The 23,303-nt window shown below is 44.0% G+C and overlaps 1 protein-coding gene across 10 annotated transcripts in view; it reads left to right on the top strand.

The window, feature by feature from the left end:
* The window catches only part of CHD2 (chromodomain helicase DNA binding protein 2), a 76,029-nt gene that overhangs the window by 10,195 nt on the left and 42,531 nt on the right, over positions 1 to 23,303 (top strand). For 6 of the 10 annotated variants that reach the window (XM_019477553.2, XM_019477551.2, XM_059714576.1 and 3 more), the window contains exons 3-10: positions 5,512 to 5,743; positions 9,097 to 9,183; positions 16,878 to 16,939; positions 18,219 to 18,341; positions 18,858 to 19,007; positions 19,827 to 19,960; positions 20,871 to 21,096; positions 22,233 to 22,333. In XM_019477553.2, coding sequence (XP_019333098.1) covers positions 5,512 to 5,743; positions 9,097 to 9,183; positions 16,878 to 16,939; positions 18,219 to 18,341; positions 18,858 to 19,007; positions 19,827 to 19,960; positions 20,871 to 21,096; positions 22,233 to 22,333 — 1,115 coding nt within the window. Of the gene's footprint in view, positions 1 to 5,511; positions 5,744 to 9,096; positions 9,184 to 10,264; positions 10,387 to 16,877; positions 16,940 to 18,218; positions 18,342 to 18,857; positions 19,008 to 19,826; positions 19,961 to 20,870; positions 21,097 to 22,232; positions 22,334 to 23,303 lie in introns of those variants that run through there. The other 4 variants (XM_059714580.1, XM_059714578.1, XM_059714581.1 and 1 more) reach the window with 4 other exon arrangements.

Here is a 23,303-nt window from a genome sequence, read left to right as displayed (position 1 = left end):
TTACCCATCCAGGTTTTCAGGTTCAGTGTGCCAAGTGTATGTGCTCAGCATTGCTGTTTGTAACTACCAAATTGTACTCCTTCCAGAGCCCAAAATAGAATCAGGAATTCTGATTCCCCGCATTCCTTGACTGTGACACAGCTGGGTAAGGCCCTAGCACAATGCATTACATCTCCTACTTTCTGGCTGCTTGCAAACCTTTAAAAAAATGCTTTACTGGAAGCAGCAGGATGTTACTTCATCCTGGCTTTGGAGCATCTGTAAAAATTGGGTGCTTCAGCCGGGTTTTTTGGCGGTTTTAGCTAAAGCTGATTTAATCAGATGATCAGAAGTGAGCTGCAAGCAGGGCCCCTCCACTAATTGGGGCAGGGGGATGCACAGGGGAATCTCTAAGATTAAAGGAGCTGCAGTACATCCCACTTCTGCCATTAATTCAGTAGGGCACTGTATAAGGTTGCCTGGTGCAGCCTGAATTTGGTCAACCCTTATGGCTAAAATATGTTCCTCCTCTGCACATCTGTTTGCAGATGGGCAAGCAAATGTCCCGTGGACAGCAGAAAGCCAGAAGTGTAAGTGGCAGAGATATGCAGAGGAGAATCATTATCGAAATTTAAAAGTACTAGGAGGCATGGCTGAACAGTGACAGCCATGGTAGCCCACTTCAGATCCAGCTCAGAGCTGCTGCATTTGTATTGAAAGCACCATGTTCACTTTCTTCACATTGCCTAAAGGAGCATTCCTCCTTTTTTTCCCCTCTCTTTTCCTTACATTGTTCTGTAGTACCCATATTAGAAATGCATAGGCAGGGTGTGGATTGAATCAAATCAAACCAGGCCAGTGACCCACCACTGTTTTTCAGGTTGCCCTCTAGTCCTCTAGAATTGCAAAGAAAATCTGCAACGTGTGAACTCCCCCAATTCAGTTCTGGGATCCAGGCCTGAAACACACTGCCTCTCACTTCAGATGAGTGCTAATGCAGATGCCCAATGATGACCAAAGCACGCGATTGCTAAGAAGATTGCTGATTTGTGAAGAGTGTGCTCTTGTGCAGTCACAAATGGAAGGTATTCGAGGGAACCCCAAAAACTCTCCTGTGGATCCAAAAAGTCAGAGAGGAAAGATTAAACCGAGGGGCTATCCCATCCTCACTGAGGAGGAGACAGTTCCATGGAGATTTAGCTCAGCATCAAAGCCAGCAGAGACCTTGTCTGCTCCAGTCAGCAGGTCTTCAGCTAAGCTTCTCTCCTGGCTTTAATGGCTGCTTGCAGGCTCGGGCACAGGGATTGGTTACAGTTGGACCACATTGTGAAGCTTTTCTTTGCAAATGTGAAATCTTGAGCTTATTTTCACCAAACACATGGATTATGATATTACATGATTTTAGAAACCCAGGCTGCAGGATATTGAACCCTGGTGCATGGGCCCTGGCCTGGAGGACCTAGCAGAGCATTCATCTGCACAGTATACTTCAAATGGTGTTTCCAGTGGGAGGTGGTTGGTTTGTGGTCAGATCTTGGGATAAGAGTACTTATTCTGCCCTCTATATAAAATGCCAAATTTGAGTGTCAGGCAGAATCCTACCACTACTGGCACAAGAACCCTTGCAGTTTATTAATATTTGAAATAGTCTTCCTGTAGCTTTTTGCTTTACAGACTGCATTTCCTCAAAACATGCCCCTAACTTTTGCTCTCCAGTTAAGTGTGGTAAGTATGTTGTGGTGCATTAAAAGCCTATGCAAAATCCAGTTGCATGGCCCAAGGGTGAAATGCTGCAGCGCTGACTTAAGATGTAGGCCCTGATACTTTTTTGATTGTTTGTTTTTTTGGGGTGGTTTTTTTTTTGGCAAACTTAAGAATCATGGTTGTGAAAAGCTGACACAACTGGAATCTAGCTCTGCTGTTAGGCTTCTTGGGAGGATGATTTCTTCCTCCTCTTTAGTAAGGGATGAATTTAATGAGATCAGAAACATTATTCTCATAAAGTCACAGCCTGAACTACCACCGTTGCTGAGTCTTGGTGAAGCTAAATTTGTACGCAGGCACCCCACTGTAAAATTGGTTGCCATAAAAGGTCCAACTGAACTCCCACCTAAGTTAAAAGCAGGTTGGCCTTTGGTGGGTGTTGGACTGGGAACTGATTTTCAGATACATTAGCTAATAGCCTAATTGAAAGAAGCCATGCTGTGATGTCCCTTATTTAGCATCCCAAAAGATCATCTCCCAAAAATAGACACTAGAAGAGGGAAGTTTAATCTCCAATTATGTACTACAGCTCCCAGGACTAACAGGACACGCAACTTGACTAATCCTTCACACTTTATTAAGGGAATTGGAACTTCCTGGTTGTCTCTGAGATGGTTAGAAAGGATCCACTTTCTGGAATTAACTTTTTATTTTTTTTAATAGCTTTCTGTGTATTAAAATACAAGCATTAAAATACAAAGAAAAGGAAATGTTAGTAAGTAAGTATGGAGATGGCATTCCTACCCCAGAAGATTTGAGAAATATAACAGACAGCGGGCAGTGAGAAAGAGAAGACTTAAAATCAGTTCTATTTTGTTTTGTTTTTAAATAAATACCTGTTGTGTAATACCAGTATGACCTGGTTAGTTTTTTGGCCTTAATCAGAAAGAGTTTGATTTTTCATACCTTCCAAAATATTTCTGTTGGAATCCAAAAGCTCTCAGTCTGGGAATATTAGGACTTGGCCTCATGGGAGTTGTGGTTTGGGTAGCTCAGGTCACCATTATTTCTGAAAGCCTGAGCTCGGTGGGCAAACTGCATGGATCCTGATGTAGGCAGTTCACGGGAATGCTTGGCCATGTAGTCCAGCCACATCGAGCCATTAGAGAACGGGGGATGGTGCATCTGAAATACAGCTCCCCAGGAGCACTGTGGCAGTACGCTGGGGACATTTCCCATAAAATATACCTGCTTGTGTACGAGACAGCTTACAATGAGCTCTGATCAAAAGGAATTGTTGAGCTAAGTGGTCTGGAGTCAGGATTTGGAAGAGGAGAGGAAAAATGTTTTGGACAAAATCGGTGAGGACCTTTCCATATGTAAGAGAAGGGGCAAGGGGAGTTGGAGAAGTGCAGCAAGGTGGGGAAATGAGGCTGGCATGGAGGGAAATGCAGAAGAACCTGGTCTGTTATATAGTGAAGGACAGACCTGTGAAGAGCCTGGATGATAAGGACAAGGCGCTTGCAATGATGGAAAATGAGAGGCGGTATTCAAAGTTTTGGGGGAGCATACCAGGGGTGGTATTCAATTTACCATGGTGGTATTCAAAGGTTTGGGGGAGCATAACTTTATTTCGACTGACGCTCATAGCTTTCTCACTCAGCAGCAGTTTTGTTTTGCATGCTCTGGGTCTATGGCAAAGGCAATATGGCTGATGAAGAGGCCTGGAAAACTATGATTTGATTTGATTTTCCAGTTCCTAAGAGAGAGAAGGGAGAAAAGAATACTGAATACCCCTTCCCCTTTTAAAACCAGACTGAAGCAGCGAAAAGAGAGCAGGCATCAGTGATCATTCATCTTGAAATACGACGTAGAAGACTGCGTTTCCATTGCTGTATGTAGAGTTGAAATTTTCACTGACGGCTACTTTTTTTTCCCTCCCTTCACATTTCAAGTTCCTCCATTTTAGGACTATACAGCAAACCAGAAGCCACAAGAGCAGTGAAATCATAAGATGGTGGGAGAAAAAAATGCTCTGAAATGGCGTCTGGAAGCCTGGCTGAGTGCCCGGCACTGGAGGAATTTCTGGATCAATTTTTCATGCAGTGCTTCACTGCTGCCCTCTGCCAGATCTCTGAGAAAAAGCAGTTGCATGCTTTAGGGATGATGATTTACTCAGGGAGCGACGGAGATGTCTTCATTAAGAGCTGGGGATATAGTCTTAATAGGCCCTGGAGAAAGGATATTTTATTTTTACATGAGCTCATAAGAACCCTCCCATTCTTATGTCTGTGGTTAACTCCCTTCTATTAACACATGAAAGTGTTACAGTTTTTAATTTACTGTATCTCTTCAATGCATACTGTATATTGAATGATGTGTATATGTTATCTGTTGATCCCGCTTTTACTCTTTTGGGGTTTTTTTTTTTAATGTATTGAATTTTCTTGAACCAACCAAACCTGTAATAAAAAACCTAATGCTGTTTATAATTTTATAGAAGGGGAAACATTAGAAAGGTCCCTTATGAATCTACATTCTCTGCTTTTCTGTACTTTCCTGCAATTTATTTATTTATTTTTGAAAAACAAAATAAAAATAAAAATATTGATTATGAGAGCACATAGTTGCAGAACAGAACCTCATTTCACTAGACTTTGAATAAATGAAGGACAAAAAAGAGTTTTTGGTCTCATTTTCTTTCATATTATTTCTCTTTCTGGCTTGGTGTTGGTGCAGATAGTCTTACTAGGGTTGGTAACTCCCCCTTCAGTCCTTGTTTTGTGTCACCTGGTGTAACCAGTTTTCCTTCCTCTTTAGTTGGGTGGTAGGTCTCCCATTTGATTTTTTTGGAGGTGAGAGCGCCTGGAGAAATGGAAAGAAAAGCAGCATGGTGCATCTCTTTGAAAGAGACAGGCCGTGCGGCGCAAACCTTTGGTTGCCAAGAATTGTTGGGTTTTTAAAATAGCGTGGCCTCACCATTTTAATTTGGAGAACCCTCACAATGCAGTGATATAGGTGTGCATAAAACTCTTGGTATATCTGTGCTTAAAGGACCATTCCTTTTTGTACATCAGAAACCTGGAAGCCTCTGAGTATAGAAGCAGGTGAATTACTTCAGTGTGTTTGTTGTTATAGCAATTTACTTTTTTAAACCAAATATCCTTATTTAGACTGAAAAAGAAGAGATACTTATGTGCCCTACAAAATAAATAAAATCCCAGGAGGGTTAACCATTTCAGCAGGAACTCAGCCAGCCAGCTACTTATGTAGAAACCCCTTTCCATTGTTTTTTTTTTTTTTAACTTGTCTGGAAAATTTACCATTAACGCGGCTAGTGCTGGCCCCTTTCTGACAACATACTAGCCTACTGGTCTTATGTCACATGAACCTTACTCGCTGCCACATGGGAGATGAATGGCGTTCCAGGCCAAATCTATGGGTCACAATCCTCTCTAATTCAGCAGTGTAACCTGTGGCATGTCCCTATCATGTGCGATGCTCCCTCTTGCTCTGAACAGATCAAGTCTTCTCAAGAGTGTGCTTCCTTGCTGCTTTAGCTGAGCAGAGGGAGGGACAGGAGCGTGCAAGGAAGCCCGTCCCTTCCCTCGTACCAAACACGCTTCCTCCACTGGGCAAGAATGGTATCCGCACAGGCGTGGCAGTGCAATGTGTCGTTGTTAGTCTCCGGTGTGAGTTGACACCTCCAGGGAGGCCTCTGAAAACAGACGGATTGCGCGATGGATGCGATTCAGGTTTATTCAGCCATTGTTGAAACTAAAGAACTTAAGAGAAATACATTTTCATTTCTTCTGTCTTTACCATTAGTCACTCGGCATCTGAAGAGGCCTCTGGCTCCGACTCTGCAAGCCAGTCTGAAAGTGAGCAGGGCAGTGAGCAGGGCAGTGAGCATGGCAGTGATTCGAACAGCAGTTCGGAGTCCTCCGAGAGCCAGTCCGAGTCCGAAAGCGAGTCAACGGGCTCAAAATCCCAGCAGACCCCGCCTGAAGCCAAGGAAAAGCCAGCCTCCAAGAAGGAAAGGATAGCAGATGTGAAAAAGGTATCATCCCCATCACGTTAAGGAGCTACGTATTGCCACGTGCTGTCAACCCCTCTGCTCTGAATGCAAGACACAAAGCGGCGTGCTAGCAAAACCGTGGTTGACTCCATGTCTGCCAGCTTTCTAAACCCAAAATACCAGCCCTTTTTGCAGTTAGCTTCCTTGAGTACCTTGTCAGTCAGGCAGCCTGTGCCAGCCTGACAGCTTGAGATGTATGCTCTGGGAGTGGAATAATGACAGGATTGACTGACATGAGAGAGAGGCAGACATGAGAAAGGCTTTGCCAAGCCCCTGCTCACCTTCAGGATGGTAAAAGTAGTAATGTTTCATAGTGGAAAATGCCCAAAGATGAAAACCTGGAGCTAGTAGTCAAGGGCGCTGCATACTATCTATCAGAGAGATTTAGCTCCATCAGTTGTGTGCCTCAAAAAAGAAGTGGATTTTTTTTTTACTGCCTGATTCCTGTTGAGAAATGGTTCTCAACCTTTTTTATTTTTTCCCCTACGATGGCCCTCCCTTCAAAATTTTTCTCCTATCTCACTGTGATCACTCTTCCATTTAACAGCATGGGAAAGGCAGGGAATTGCACTTGCTGATGTTTCTGCTCCCTGGCATTACATTTTCCAGGTCAAGAGCTGTCCCCTTGTACAGAAACAACTAAGACTACCGAATTTATCTAGGTTACTATTTTTAAAGCAGTTCTCATTTTTTTTTTTTTTTTTTTTTTTTTTTGCAGCCTGAATAGTAAAAGCATGGTGGGGAGCGGGCTGAGAAAGATGAGGCTGGGTTTCTGTTTAGCAGTGGGAACCCAGGAAAGATAGCAAACTAACAAAAATGCTCAGGTCAGATTAGGCAGTCTTTGTTTTCCTGGTGTGTGATTGTCATCATTTCCATTAGTGTTTGCAATTCTAGATTGCAAAGTCAAAACACAAGGGGTGTGGCCAGACGATCAAAAAATGCTGTTCAGTGCTGACTGCCTTGTGTGTCTGCTCTTCCCCCATGGTAAGTGGAAGCAAAAATCACTGTAAGCTCAGCCCTCTTTCACTGAGAGGTAACTACCACAGTGTAGCTTTCACTTGTGGCAGGGTGAAAGCATGCACACCAGCCGTTCACTGCATGGGAGCTGAAGTGTGATAATTCCCCACTCCCTCTTATCTCCCTGAAATGTTTGTTTGGCCATGACCAATATATCCGTGCAAGTCTGTTTTTTTGGAAAAAGCTACTTTGTTTGCCAGGCTTCAGGGAAGAACAATGTTTAAAGCCTAAACTCTTCAGATGTCTGCAGGGAGAGAAAGAGCATTCTGGTGGTTAACTACAGAAATTCAAACCCTTGTAAACCATTACGGTGCCAGCTTAAATCTTAGTTTTCAGGGGGGCAAGGAAGGGTGCATGTGTAAGGTGGTAACAGTAACACAAAACTACACTTTCTGTTTTATTGTTGTTTAGTGGGGACCAAAGGAAGTTGTCCCTTCTTCCACTATGAGCTCTTGGCAGCATAAGGCTGGGAGGTAAACACTGAAACACATCCATGGCCAGGATTTTATATAGCATGAACCAGGCAAGGTTGGAAAGTGAGCCCGCTGCCCCTGAAAGCCCAGATGCAAATATGCTTAGGCCAGGCAGTTAAGTGTGGGTGTGCAGAGTCTATTAGTGCCTTGTTTCATGTAGGTGGGGGAGGTTTGCTTTCTGCTTAGTTGTTTGTAGCTGTTACAAGCAGGCAAATCCCTTAAAAGCCCTGCAGTATAATGAATTACTACATCATGCATGTATATGACAGTGAGGTCCAAGCCCCCACGATCGGACTTGCATCAAAAAGAAAAGGGGGTCACAGAACTTGCTCTTTCACTGTTTAAAAGGTGAAAAGGTAATCCCTTTGTATGGACCTCTATGATTAACAAAATAAATCTTTAGCCAGTCTTTTATTCCTAAGTATATTCAGTGGAATCTAATCTCTTTTTGGGTCACATCATATTCCCATGTAAATGTACCAGCCAATGCTGGTAGGGTGCAGCACATGCCTGAATCCTAGCTACCACTTTTGCAGCAGTGTAAAAGTACTGATCCACATCAGCAGGAGTGGATACAGTTCCTGGCTTTACTGCTTCCAGTGTTTTTAAGCTTCCTTTTCCTGCATATTGCTATAGAGATGACTATCACTGAAAAGTGATAAAAATCAAATGGGAGAAGTAAGAGGTAACCAATACAGACTCATGCAGGAACATCTAAATAGCTTGTTTCACTGATATTGGTGTCCCACGTCCCCAACACAGCCGTGCAAACATCTCCTTCCAGGCTAGCAGCCACACCATCTTACTTCATCGGGAGACAGCAGGACTTAGAAGTACATGCACTGTGCAGCATCCACAGTAAGCAGGGCAATGGTTTATGCAGTGTCCTCTCACAGGATGCTAGGAGGAAGGTCTGGCCCACATTGTTATGCAGGCATTTTTAAGAGACCCCCCATCTACATAACAAAATCTGCAAACTAACCTTATGACAAGGGCAAAACCCTGTTAGCAATCATGATGGACCATGTTTAAAACGAATCATGCCATTTACTGTTTACAAACCCAATTACCAGTTTCAGATTGGTCTTTGGGGCAAGCCAGTACTCTTGCAGTGATGAGCTCTTGAAGTAATGAAGTTCACCTGCTCTGATTAAGGCAAACAAATCCAGCTGCTTTCTATTATCCTACATCAGCAGGAGTGGATACAGTTCCTGGCTTTACTGCTCCCAGGACCCCATAAGATCCAGTTAGTATCCAGATCAGAATACAAACCTCACAGCTATCTTGGGTAGCTTTTTTTTTTCATTTTGGTTGCTGGTGACTCACATGTTTCTGGGAATGGGGTGGGAGGATGTAGCTAGCTTGGGAAATTTTCCTTAAGGTAGAAATAAGGGTGGGGGGAGGGGATAAGGTTAGAGAGATTTCTTCTGTTTTGCTCTTTTTGCGAAATGGAAGGATTTTCCTCCTCTGTTCCTGCAGGATTACCTGGAGTGCCTGGTCCTTCTAAAACCTGTTCTCCTGCAGAAGGCTTTTTGAAGTAACTTGGAGGAAAGACATCTCAGTTCAGATGGCTCAGCAGAACCTCCCATTAAAACATACTGTTACAAAACAGCGATTGGCAAAGAGCTAAAAAATCCCCAGCCACCCAAACAACCCTTCCCTCCCCCCCCATTGATGCTTTCAGTTTTGTTTTACAAGTTTCCAGAACTTATCTAACTGACCCTTGCCCCTTATGGCCCCTCCTGGTTTCATATCAGTTGATCAGAAATTCATTATCAAACCTCTCAAAAATAATAGCCATAATTGGGGTGAAGCAGGCCTTCTGATGGTCTGTTTATTTTGCAGATGTGGGAAGAATATCCTGATGTTTATGGGGTTAGGAGGTCAAACCGAAGCAGACAAGAGCCGTCGCGATTTAATATAAAAGATGAGGTAAGGAAAAAACAAAAAAGATGAGATGAGGGAATATTGAACATATAAAAACAAAAAAGAAAGAAAAGGACAAAGGCAGTTCAAATTGGTGTCACCTTTTAACAAGCACTGAGATCTGTACTGATCCATGGATGTTGGGTTCTGCAAAATAAGGCCCCAGTCCTGCAGTTGGATCCATGTGGAAAGAGGCCTGTGGAGTCAGTGTCCCTGTGGGCATTAAGGTCTGCATGTGCTGATCTGATTGCTAGAGATGGGTCTTAAAGCAAATCATGCTCTGCTGTAGAAATATGCATCAGAGAAAGGGAGTCTTTTTGTTAAAGGAAACTTCCCAGAAACACCTTACAACAATAAAACAGTCTTTGCTCTATGTCCCAGAGTGTATCACAGGGGAAAAATGCATTTGTGTGTATATTCAGCTTTATGAACCATCACTTTTACATCTCTTTTTTTTTTCGTTTTTTGGTTGAATTTTTGGAGTATTTGCATTTCAGTTTAACGTGAGGGACAGTGGTGCATGAGTTCAGTATAACCTGGCAGTCAAAACTCTAAATGATTCTGTCCTGCAGAACATGAAGAAATGTAGAAATTAGCCGTTGCTGTGTTTGTGCATGTTAAATGGTGTTTACCATGCAGGACTTTTCACGTGCACTTCTCCCAGGGGGTTCGGCATCCCTTTTGCTGTTTTATAGAGGGGGGAAGTGAAACAGAGAGAGATGCAAACCAAGATTTTTCAAAGTTGGAGGCCTATGGTTAGGTACCTAGAACTATGATCAGATACCTAAAAATAAACAGCCAGGTTTCCAGAGGAGCGGGATCCCTGTTGAGTCCTATGATAATCAGGCTATTACGGGCAGATGTCTCTGTGTAGTTGAATGGCTAATAATTATGCACATAGGTTTGCAAATTTGTGCCTAACCGATGATGTCAGTGTCACAGATGAGCGCGTGGAATCCAGGTTTCCTGTCTCCAAGAGCCAAACTCCAGAAAATCCCGGACTCGCGCTGAATGTCCCAAATAGCAGCAGCAGGGGAAAAAAGGCATCTGGCACCTCATTGACTTAGCTTTTGTTTTCCTTTTCAAGTTCCGCAAAGCCCAGACTCGCTGGCGGCCTCTCTGTGCGATGCCCCAGCATGCACTATGCTGGCGATGTCACACCCAACACCGATCTCCGCTGCAGAGCCGTGTGCCCTGTAGGGGGCTCAGGTAAGTCCCGTCTTTTTTTGTTTTACAATATTACGTGGTTTTGCAAATGTTTGTTTTCTTTTTCGATATCTTCATTTCCTACCAAATAAGGCACCTTTAAAAAAAAAAAAAAATCCAAGATGTAAAAACTTTGCTATACCACACAATATTGTAAAAAACAAAAAAAAAATCCTTCAGTTCCCCTCACCAAAAAAAATAAGAGAAAATTTGCAACCAAATTCTTCCCCTCCACCCAAAGCAGGACTGATTGATTCCTGTAGGGCGGCTCCCGTCTGCAGCAGAGTCCGATGGAGGGTGTGACTGGTCAGTAGCACAGCGCTGGGGCTTCACAGTGAACAGAAGACGGAAAGTCTTGAATTTGGAAATGTTAACTGTGGAGAATAGTTGCCCTTGGGCTCTATCCTGTGTAGTGCTGAGCACTCTCTGTTCCCAGTGGAGTCGGTAAGAGTTGAAAGCACCTAGCACCTAATGAGAGTGCTTTTTAGCTTGCAGGATCAGACCCTTTGACAACAGCATTGTTTTTTTCATTTGATGTCTGGGGCTTCCAGCACAGTGCAGAGGAGCTTTTCATCTGCATTGTTTCCTAAAGTGTTTGTGCAGTTAATGAAACGATTCGATCAGGCAGCATCTCAGGTTGAAATCCTATCAATACAGAGCAGAATATCTCCAGTATCAGCTCTTTCAACTTTCCTGTGTGCTGCCCTAAAGGGTCTCCTAAACTCTGACCTGAAGGGATTGATTGAAACGTTAGATAGCCTCTAGGGACCATTCAATCTCTGGTCTCTGCTGAGCCTGCTGGTTTGGGCAGGGTTATTTTTGTGCTGTGAACGCTTGCCCTCTGGGAACTGAACTGACACCATCGAACATATATCACGCAAGTCACCCAGCAGACATCAGAGATGCTAATGACTTGCCATCTGTACTGGTTTGGGCCAGAAAGGAAGTGAAAGAGAAGTTTTGCATATTTCTTAAACGTTTTTGACTCTAAAGCAACGTCCAGGAATGAAGAGGCATGGTGAGAGCTTGAAGTAAGAACAGTCCCCACCCATGCCTTCTCACATTGAGCAAAAGGGCAGCATTTCACACCAGAGGGAAGTGAGATGTTCACAACAGTTGCTTTTGCTATTCTGAGGCATTCAGTAAATTAGCTTGCACTTGTGAGTATAACTTAAGAAAGTTGTTTCCTGTTTGGAATGAGTAAGAGCCTGCAAAGCTGGAGGCTTGTGTTACAGCAGGAGTCCGCTGCTCACAATTTCTTGATTTATTATTATTTTTAAAAAATCACAGTTTTGAATGTATTTTTATCCTCTGCCTTATTATAATGTGTAACGTGCAAGCTCCTCTGCTGCTGCCTAGTGGAATACTTTGTAAGGCAGGGAAAACCTAACCTTTCAGTCAGGATTCTCCAGCATTTGGAGTACAGCATAGAGGGGAAGGAGGTGAGGGAGAGGAATAGAGAGCTTGAATGATGATGAGCTGAGCTGGACTTTTATTACTGTTCCTTATTTGTTAAATTCTGGCATTGGACCTGGACCTGTGCAAGACATAAAATGGACAAGGCCTTATTCATTGTAATGAACTTAGGGGCACATCTGGAACGGGAGCTCAATCTTTCAGGGACTTATGTAGCTGCTTAACTCCTTTGTAGTCTAAAACGGGACCTGGAGTTGCTACCAAATGAAACATAGTGGGCACATCTACACGTTGCCCTATGGCGATGTAGCGATGCGCTGCATCGCTGTACGGTGCACTACGGTGACATAGTGATCGCATGTGCTTACGCATGATCACCAGCTATGTTGCCATAGTGGCATGCTGCTCGGGTGTAGTGTGCTGCTACAGCGACGTAGCGGGGAAATCTACCCATGTGCCATGTGTATGGTGCAGTAACCTCCCATTCTGTGCTGTGCTTTACTACTTCCAAAAGGCGATGTGTAGACGTGCCCAGTGACTCTTAAAACCTTTTATTCTGCAGTGTGATCTAAGCATACTCCTGTAGGCCTGTGAACACACTGCTTGGTACTCACTGGTTTTTATTCTGGACTACTAAAGAGGAAGGACTCTGTAGATCACGGACAGTCCAGCAAAACCGTAGAGCTTCTGATCTGTACTCCTCAGGAACAGGACATTCAAAATGCAGGATGGCTGTAGTTTTTATAGTGTTGCTTACATGAACAGATGTTTCAAAATACAGTAGAGCTAAACAATGCAGGGAGACAGGAACATAAAAAAGCTAGTTAGGGAGTAAGTCATTTAGCAGTATTTGCAAAGGATGCAAGAAATGGGATAGAAAGTCAGTGAAGCAGGAGACGGAAGTCTGTTTCCCCCGGTAGAAAGTCACAGCTGCTAAGTAACCAGGAGGAAAACTAAGAAGGCCAGTGCAAGTAAAATTGAAGTGAAACAGAGACAAGTGAGACATTTCACACTGCATCTCTAGGGGAGGAAAAGCTAACTGGGTTAAAGCCATCATTCCACCACCCCCGATCTAGGCTGTTCCAAGAGCTAAGTTAATAGACAGCCCATGCCTATCAGTTTTGGGAGCAATGCAGCTCCCTCTGTCCCTGCCTCTACTTGTAGGCCTTAAAGGGCATCTTTGGAAGGGAGAGCATTGAAAAGTTAGTTTATCTCTGCCTGATGAATTGCTCCACTAGGCATCCATAGGCTATCTCTCTCCCTTTAGTTCATGCAGGCAGAAAAAGTCTTCCCTGGTGCATTTAGAGGCCCTTTTGGTCACTTTGCCTTTTTTACTTGGTCAGCAGAGGTCAGAGTAGAGATGAAAAATCTCATCCAAATTTTGTTAGTTGGAGCAAATCTGTGGAGGGCTTTTGAACGGGATGCTGAAAATGACAGGGAGGGCGAGTTAGAACAAAGATGGGCACATGCTCACTTTTTTGTGCGTCTGGAGCAAGTAGGTAGCAACTTCCTGCACGGGGCCTGGAAGAGTGGGGTCAGATGCTGTCGTACAGAGAGCGAGGTTAGTCCCGGGAAGAGGAGGTGATGCAGCAGAAGATTTTTGCAGAGGCGGAGTTGGGCCAAAGGGTGCTTATGAGCAATACTGCAGACGTGACAGTAGGCCTGTCTGCGAACCCAAGAGGCTGCGGGGATGAAGTCAGAGTTAAACAACTAGTAGACAGGTGACTCATATGGGAGGTTGGCTGGGCTTCAGGGAATAGAGCTGAACTCCAGACTCATGTTACCCAAGACAAATGGCTGTATCTCAACAATTAAGCCGAAGGTGACTGAGATGAAGCCACAGGGTCATTGGGTCAGATCAGAAATATACAGAAAGCTAGGGAATCATCCAAGACTTAAGTATCACCTGGGTAGTTTTAATGGTAACAGAAAGGCAATTGAATTGGAAGAAATAGAGAAGGCAGAAAATTGAGCCTTGTTAGAATAGAGAAAGAGGAGCCACAGTTAGAGCGCAACAAAAACAGTTGCCCTCTCCACACTTTATCTTATATGACCCAAATCTCTGTGTACAGAGTGAAAATATAAATTTTGTTATTTGTATTTTATCAAAAGAGAAAGCAAAGAAGTAGGTGTGCAGCAAAGGAAAGAGAGAAAACTTGCTCAAAAACAACAAAAATCCCAAAACTGGGGATGGATGAAAGGGTTGAGAAATGTTTGGAAACAAGGAGAAAAGATAACTAACAAAAGGGACCCATGGTTCTAACCAAGCATATTGTATTATACTTGTTCACATACTAGAACTCATAGAGAAGAGGGATCTGTGGGCTCATTTATTCAGTGAATGATGAGAGGCCTGAAATTAGAAGATGTAGTTAGTGTGATGCAACTCAGCATTATCAGCCAGTCTTTGTCTTGTTAGATAGCGGGGGGGAGGGAAGGGAGGGGACCAATTTCATGTTTATAGCAGATAACAACGCATGCTGGTTCAGAAATACAGATCTTTTGCAAAATACAATTTATAACTGGTTATATTGGCCTTGGCAAAATGGATACAAAACACAGCAAGGGGTATTTGTCTTTCTGCCAACCTAGTCTGTGGCCAGTAGGGTGTTCAGTGCTTCAGATCAGCTTAACATAACCCTCCTAAATGACAAGGAAGACAGAGAAAGGACATAAAAGTTGTAAGAAAAAACAGGTAAAAGGGGTATGTTCCCAGTGTCTGTGGGATTGTCTCCTTAGTGAACCTTCTGGCCTGTGCCATTTAAAAAAGTTTTTCCATTAATGTCACTGAGTTGTGAGCTTTGTTTGGCTGTTCTCAGTGTCTTAGGATAGGGATGGATCATGCATTGAGCACCTTCAGTTTCCATGGAGTTGGGATGTTCAAGTTTCTCTGGACCACTTGAGCATCTTACAGCTTCCAATCTATGTGGTATTTGCATTGCCTGAAACACACCGCAAGTTTTGGTGCAAGAAGTAGCTTGTCAAATTGAGTATGCAGGAAATATGAACGCTATCTCACGTCTTTCCCAACATCAAACGGCAGAGGCTAACATTGTTTTAGATCAGGGGTGGCCAACCTACAGTATGAATGCCACAAATGGTGTGGGAAGCCTCTCTGTGTTGCGCACAGCAGATAGTGTGGGGAGCAGAAAACAGAGCAGCAGATCCAGAAGCGGATCGGAGTGGCACTTGGGGAAGACATGGGGATTAATTCGTGGCATGTCTGCCAAAAAGGTTGGACCACCGCTGCTTTAGAGAACAGTTTTCTTAGGTGTTCCTTGCCAGGAGTGTTTAAAAATTACTGCATTTGACACCTTAATCCTTCATTGCTCATGGTACAGCTGTTGTACGATGGGTTGGATGTGCAGACAGTGCAAATCCAAGTATCAGCATAGAGTGAAAGGATATACTCTTAGTGAACGGCCATGCCAAAGCCATTGCCATTTGCAGTATGTCTCAGTGCTGTAGCAAAGCATGGTTTTGGAAGGAGAAATGCAAATGAACAAGTTGCACAGAGCAAATCGAACATGGCTGTTTCTGTCATTTTGACACGATCTGGGACACATTGGACTGTGTTTTTTCTATGCTTTGTGTTTGTATGAGGGTGTCAAAACCAAAAGGAAAGGTGATTTGTCTCATATCAGGATCCTATTTTGGATAGCCTCTTTATAGGACTGCTCAGTTTAAAAAAAAATGGGGTTAGGGATATGGCTCAGTTGTGTTTTTAATTGTCTCAGCACCTCAAAGTTAACGAACCTACTGTTAAAAAAATATGGCAGTTGTTAGGGAATCCATTTCTTGGCTAAGAACTAATTGCAAGGAGTGATTCAATTTCATGAGGATTAAGAGGAGGGAAAGCAGCAGAGTATCCTTTTTGTTTACTCATCTTATTAATTATTTTTACTGCGGGAAAAGAAAACAGTAAGGCACAAATGTGATTCTAGCAACATTTCCTTTGCTTTATTAAGACCTCCAGGTCTTCTCTGGAAACTGGATGATGAAGAATTGGGGGTTTTTTTATTTAATTTTAACTGTATAATTTTTACATTCCTTACATTCCTAAAATGCTTCCATCCGTCATTCTGAGCTTAATTTATATTTAAAGAAAAAAGTCTGAGTTTTTATTGATGAACATAACTAGTTTTGATTTTTGTTATCCTTAGGTGTTCAAAGATCATGAGTCAGGACCCTCAAACCCATTAAATTGGCTTCAAAATCATGTGATTTTAAAAATAAGTGTTATCTTTGACCACCTCTAGTTTTTGCGTCTCTTAGGGCACGCTTGGGTCACAGGTTTTTCTTCATGACCATGATGGGCAGGAACATTTCTAATTAAGTGGCTTGATTTCAGGATCTGGGTCCAGCTATCTCAAGACTCAGTACAATCACAGTGGCTGGCATGCATACTTCATCACTGCCTCATCAGGCAGTAGCCTGAGAAAATAGCTGAGCCTTAGTCATACACTATCCCCTGAAAAGTACCGAGTTTTGGCTTTGATCAAAGAGCTCAAGATCATCCTTGCATTCAAGGAATGACCCTTAATGTTAAAATGTAGAAGTCGTTAATAGATACATCCTAGCCTATCATCTTGTCTCCATGGTGCATCTGCTGCCTCTGACCTGGAGGCAGTAAATCAGATTTCTCTTGAGTTGCACCTTTAAGGAAATGGTATATAATGTGCATCTTGCTGCTGCCATCAGGTGTTTTTTGTGCTTAGAGACTGATGCTGAGAGGTAGGTGGGCTGTGTAGTCTGTTGCTTTTCTGGGCTCAGTGAGTCCAAGATCAATGTTCTACAAAGGTTTTTTGTCTATTCTTCTGAGTTGCCCTTATAATCCCTTGCATTTAGAAAACAGTCACATTTTTAGTCTTCAGGCCACTGAGTGGTGCTGGTAGCTGCCACCTTTCAGTAACATGGTCACACACTTGCATCCCATTTTAATTTTAGTATCACAAGAAAGAGTTCATGGGCTGCTTTTGAGTTGCTTTCTAGCTTAGGCAGCCTGTGTGTTTCAGTTGCTTCCGAAAGGAAACAGTGCGGAATAAAGTCTACAGTCTGATCTCTTTTTTTAATTAAAGGCAAGTAGCGAATCTGAAAATGAGAGCCCCAAAAGAAGAGGCCAGAAGCAAATGAAAAAAACGTAAGTTTTGGTGGAGCGGGTTTGGAGTTGGTTTGGTTTTATTTGACGTCTTCGTAGAAAACGGGCAGTCAGTTAGAGATCAAAACCTTATGAAATAATTCTGCTTATTAGTAATGCTTTGGATGATTAACCCTGAAACAGTTACTGAAATCTATATATTAACCCTGAAACAGTTACTGAATCTTATATACAAGAGGCAGGGATTTTCGTAGGGGATATCTTTTCTTGGATGAACTGCATGATTAGGATAGAGTTAGACAAGCACGATAAGCAAGACTTAGACCATGCAAAATATTCTGTTCCTTTTAGCAATTTGTGTCCTTTGTTTACTTTTTTTTTTTGCACATAACTGATGGGGAAATTGCATTGGTGAGCTTAGTTTTCCCTGTCTGGTCTTTCACGTCTTCTGTGTCTGGTGCTGTTGATTTTCAGGTTTTCAACACAATAAAGAAAGCTGAATTTCACAGTCCTAAGAAAATGTTCTAGTTCATGGCAAAAAATCACAAATTTGTCTCTAGATGCATGAGATTTTTATGATTTTCTCTCTCTCAAAAAAAAGAAAGACCCTTCACAAAATTTTAATCCCAGTAGACTCAGCCATATTCCTCTGGATTTGTGTAACCTAGCTGTATTCTTGCAGTATGTGTTAATAGGCCTGTAGTCAACAAAAGAGGGACTTCCATACTAGTGAACACTTTGAAACACTGACATGCCACAAAATTTAGTTCCTTTTCTTTAATCTTTTTTTTTTTAATTACCTGCTTGCAGTTCAAATGAGATTGTATATAACATAAGACGCAATAAGGTTAGGAGAGATCTTACATAATACAGACCACACTCACTAAGCTGAAGCCAATACTTTTTAGAAATATGAAAGCAATGCTTTCAGAAACTTCCCCTGCAGGTTTCCCAGATCAGCTCAGAATGCCTGAGCGGAAATGAAAAATAAAAGGAATGAAAGTCCTTACATATCAAATCATTAGAAATGCAGCTCTGTTAAGCATGTCAGAGCTGTGTATTTTTGGACATTGTTCTGACCTCAAAAACTATGTAATTATAGTGTCTAGGTGCATGGTGGAAGTAGGGAATCATAGTGTGACATCCAGGTTTTTTCCCTCAAGTGATGAATCAGTCTAGCAATGCTGGGGCTGAACTTTCTCTCTTGTCTAGCTCCAGTCCATGGGCATAAACCCGTGATCCAGCTGACTTGAATTTCCGTGTAGTCAGCCAATGTTGTTGAAGTGCAAGCGTCCCTTCTGATTTATGTTTTTTACCATAGAAATAAATGGAAAAGGGAGGTTTCTGGGGAAGAGGAAGATGAAGATGGAGGGGGGCAAGGCACCAGTGCAGAAAGTGAACCGGAGCCGAAGAAAGTTAAAGCTAGGAGACCTGCCCCAAGAAGGTGAGAAGGGATAGGGTTCACTCGTTTTCCCTTTGATATGGGATGTCTCTAACTTCACTGCTCCTGAGATACCTGGTGAATGACCTTCTGTAGGGAACTGCTGCTGGGAGCCTGTATGTGCAATGGAGCCAATTAACATACAGCTGAGGCTGTGGAGCAACCTCCTGTGGGAAGAGGTTGGAAACCTCATCCCTTGAGTAATTTAGAAGCGAATGAAAAGTATGCTGGAGGGACCGGTCCTGCACTGGGGAGGAGGGGGAAATCTCTGCAGGCCCATTAAGCAGAGGCTTAATATTGTTCTCAGTTGTGGTGCTGGGGACCTGATTCTGCTTCCGTTACACCAGTTTAACACAGCTGTATGTAATCCATTGATCTCCATGGAGTTGAGGGGGAAACTGAGACTATTGGAATATCAAGTTCGAGATGTGCAGAACCTGAGGGCTGGGCAAAGCTGTTGAAATATGCTCCCTGCCTAAAGCATACTGTATTACATCTTCCTATTCATAATCATTTTAGAGCAGTGGCCAAAACCAGTGTTAAAAAGCCCCACAAACCCCAGCGTGGGAAGAGGAGAAAGAAACAAGACTCATCAGAAGATGACGATGATGATGATGATGATGAGACTCCGAAAAGGCAAACTCGCCGCAGAGCAGCCAAAAATGTCAGGTACAGCTGAGCTGCTGAGGCACATTGTGAGCAAAACAGGGACTTGGGATTTGGGCCACCAGCTGGTTGACAGGATGATTCGCAGCAAGGTCCCCATCTAACTGGTGTGGGTGACTCACTGTGTTGCATGTGCACCCATTGATTCTCACACAACCCTTTCCACAGAATCAGGGCCTCTGATTTTTAGCCTCTCTGTAGCTCTTGATGTCCATTATATTGCTTACTGGTTTATCTCAGTGGGGTGTTGGGAGGCTTTATTAATGTTTCTGGTCTGCTCTGAGGTCAGAGGAAGGATGCTATGATGATGCAAACTTTTGGATGGAAACATATCAGACCTGCAGGATATCAACCTGCAGAATATTTGCCCATGGCTAGAAGCTCACAAAGGTTGAAACAGGGTCCCCAGCATCTTGCGTGCCCCTTTCCAGGCACTTGGCACTCTGTGAGGCTCATGGTTTTGAGCAGAAATTAACCTTTCATTAATGAAGGATAGGAAGAAACTTACCCTGTAGGCAGCTTTTTGCATAACTGTCTGTTGCAGGTTTTATTGTACCCCTTCTGGCCTCTGTGAGAGGCAAGGATACAGGACTAGGTGAACTGCAGCTCTGATGCAATATATCTATCTCTGTCTTTTAAGAGGCAGAGTAAAATTTTAGCTAGGCTGAATGGCTACTCTGAGAAATTTAGGCATTGCACTCCACATCAAATCCTAGCATAAATGCTGGAGGGGTCTGTTCAATCCCTTCCCCTGCCACATGCATTTTCCTGTAGGTTAAGAAAGTTAAGGACATTTTCTCATCTGAGCTTGGTCTTGTACAGTTACAAAGAAGATGATGATTTTGAGACTGATTCGGATGACCTGATTGAGATGACCGGGGAAGGAGCGGACGAACAGCAGGACAACAGCGAGACCATTGAGAAAGTCTTGGATGTCAAGATTGGAAAGAAAGGAGGTATGTTACTTCAGGATGCCGTCTTGGGTTATGAATCTGGTCACATTTGCTCTCTGAGTCTTGTGAACAGGTGTAATGCTGCTGCATGTTTAGTCTTTTGGAGGGCAGAGGATGTTTAAATTCCAGAACCTCTTTCCTCTCATTTCCATTTTCATTTTATGTTGAAGGTTTTTGTTTGTAGCAGTACATTTCATACAGTCTGTTCCTTACAACACCTAAATGTTCCCTGTGTTGCCTGACAGTTTCCTGTGCATGTGTTAGAAACCTGCAGAAAAATAAGGGAGGCAGGAATGAAGCAGGTGCTTCCTTCTGCTGCCTGTTTTCGAAAGAAATCCACTCAGCTGGTATAAGTTGCTTTAAGTCCATTGCTGGAACAGGAATACTTTACACCAGCTGGAGCCCTGCCTCCAAAGATTTTACATGATTGAACAGCACTAGAACTTTTTAGGAGAGCTTTAAAAGGTGTAAGAACAAAACACTTGTGGCAGAAGGCTTTGAGAGGGATTCTGGTATAAGGAGAGACTTGTATGTGATTATGGTAGGTTCAGAGATGCCGTGGGACAGTGGTTTCTGAACTGTTCCACAGAACCCCTGGCGTTCGTGACAGGTCATCAGGGTTTCCGCAGAGAGATTGGGGCTAGTAGTAGATTGGGCTAGGAGGCAGTACTCCATCATTGTCAGGCTGGGTTGCCCAGCTTTGTCAGCTCACAAGATAGGGGTAGGAGCTGCGCAGCAGCAGAAGTGATTTGAAATTTTCCCGTCACTTTAGGACTTTTGAAAATCACTGCTGTAGGATATTATTCTTGTTCCTGCAAAGATGCACTAGTTAGGAAATGGCCCCTTCTCCAGTACAGCTCACTTTGAGCACTTGGCTAACAAATGTATCAACTGCAGCTCAATTTTCTTCCAGCCACTGGCGCTTCCACCACCGTGTATGCTACGGAAGCCAATGGTGACCCTAGTGCTGATTTTGACCCTGAGAAGGATGAAAGAGAAGTTCAATACTTGATCAAATGGAAGGGCTGGTCTTACATCCACAGCACGTGGGAAAGTGAAGAGTCCCTGCAGCAGCAGAAGGTGAAGGGTCTGAAAAAGCTAGAAAACTTCAAGAAGAAAGAGGAGGAAATCAAACAGTGGTACGTTTCCCTAGAGACAAATGAGATGGCAGACATGGGAGGTTATTTCATGCCAGGCAGTACCTGAGCTCTGCCAAAGTGAAGGGTCACCTCCCCTGGGTTTTTCTGTTCGAGGGTAGGCCTTGGAGAACTTTTTTCTTTGGATCCTGTCTAGTGGAAACAGATCTCTCTACAAAGTAATGTAAGGGGCAGTTTCTGGTAGGAACATGTGCGCCAGATGATCCCAGCAGTAAAGTCTTGCTAAAGTATCAAAGTGAACTAGGGCCATAAATCCTATTTTCAGTGATGATTTAAGTGTTAATTCCATTGACTTTCCATAAGACGTTGTCTCCTTTGGACCCAAGTGACTTGATAAGGTGTTTGGGCATCTAGGTCCCATTTGGTTCTTTTGAATATTTTACCAGTCTCCTTCTCCAATAACAGAGATTCTGGTAGAAAACTTTTCCATGTCTCTATGGAAGCTAGGGTCCTGTTGACAACACCTTCCCTATATGTCCTGAGACAGACACGCAGAGTATTTCTTTTTGTGTAAAGCTGCTTTTCATGTAATTTTGGCTTTGTAGAGGAGCAGCTTGCAAAAGTATAAGGGAAAACTGTTAAGTTCCCCTGTGTTTTGCCGTTGGTGGGGTTTGGCTGTCAGTAACGTGTTCCTATAGAAACGTTAAGAGGTGTATCAAGTGCATCAGATAAGTGACTGACAGTGATCCTAGGACAGTTCTCAAACTTTTCAGACTCTAGGCATCCCTCAGAAAATGTTATTTTTTAGTTTTCACAGGTTTTTTGACTACAGAAGAAGATTAGAGTAGTTCTTCTGTTGCGAAGAACTCAGCCCACAAGAGGACCAAATTTTTTTTAACCTTGTGGATTCCTGTTTGAAATCTCTGAATTTATCTTGTGAATCATGTTTTCACAATTAACAGTACTGATATTGCATAGCACCCCTTGACAGCATCCTTGAAAGGCTCCCAAGGGACCCCAGGATGAGCTGTGTCACCCTGGCTGAGAATCATTGTTCTAGGAGTTACTTAACTAACTCATGAAACTGCCTGGGTTGGGTAGACTTTCAGCGCATGGCCTTGATGAGTGCTATGTAGGAAGCGTGCAGGAGAGTTGTTACACGTGTCTTTTCTACCCAGGCTAGCCAAGGTGTCCCCCGAAGATGTGGAATACTACAACTGCCAACAGGAACTGGCTGCAGAGCTGAATAAACAGTATCAAATAGTGGAGAGAGTGATTGGTAAGTGGAATAGTAAATATTAGAGGTGCACCGATACATCGGTCCGGTATCGGATCGGTACCAATATAAAGAAAATGTGCTGTATTGGATATCGGCCCGATGGGGCCGATAAATGCTCGTGCTGTGCGCAGCCGCAGCGCAGCACTTGGGCGGCCAGGAGCACAGCCAGCAGCATGGAGAGCTGCCTCCTGCTGGCCAGTCCTTTGTGGTAGAAGGGGAGGGAAGGGGCATGGGGAGTGGGGCAGATCAAAGCCCCCCACAGTGAGGGAGGGGGCAGGCGCTGGGGTGGGGGGCAGCTCCCGCTGCTGCTTGCACCCCTGAAGGGTTGGGGGAGGGAGGGTGCCTCCGGATCAGGGTGGAGCGGGCTGCAGCCTAGGGCTCTAGGGGCGCTCGGAGCGGGCGCTGGGAGAATGCTGCATCCACCCCAAATTTTGCTGCCACTTTGCTCCCAGCGCTGCCAGCTGCCAGTCTGGCTCTTCCCGGCGCGTGGGTCGAGGTGGGGCATTGAGCCGGAGCAGCGCCGGGTGGCTGGCAGCAGCAGCGCTGGGAGCTGAGCTGCGGCAACATTTGGGGTGGATGCAGCATCCTTTCAGCACCACTGGCACCTGCTCCAAGACCAGCCCTCGCCAAGAAGAGTCCCCTGCACAGATCCAGGGGCACATGCCCCCCACCGTGCCCTCCTGGGGTGCAAGCAACAGTGGGAGCTGCCCTCCCCACCCCCAGCCATGGCTCGCACAGCCCCCCTCTGCCCCGGCTGGGCAGCGCCTGTCCCTGTCCTTGCCCTGTCCCTCACCATGGGTGGGGGATGTTGATCCTCGCCCCCCCACCCCCCTTGTTCCTTCCCCCTTCCTTTTCCATCACACCGGACTTACCAGCTGGAGGTAGCTGTATGGGAAATCAGATCGATATCAGCTGATATGCCTCCTTAAATATCAGCTATCTGTATTGGCCCCCAAAATATTTATCGGTG

The sequence above is a fragment of the Alligator mississippiensis genome, chromosome 11, assembly GCF_030867095.1.
Source record: "Alligator mississippiensis isolate rAllMis1 chromosome 11, rAllMis1, whole genome shotgun sequence".
NCBI classification, from domain to species: Eukaryota; Metazoa; Chordata; order Crocodylia; family Alligatoridae; genus Alligator; species Alligator mississippiensis.
Note: the sequence above shows the minus strand (reverse complement) of the source record. Positions and strands in the feature narration are given on the sequence as shown.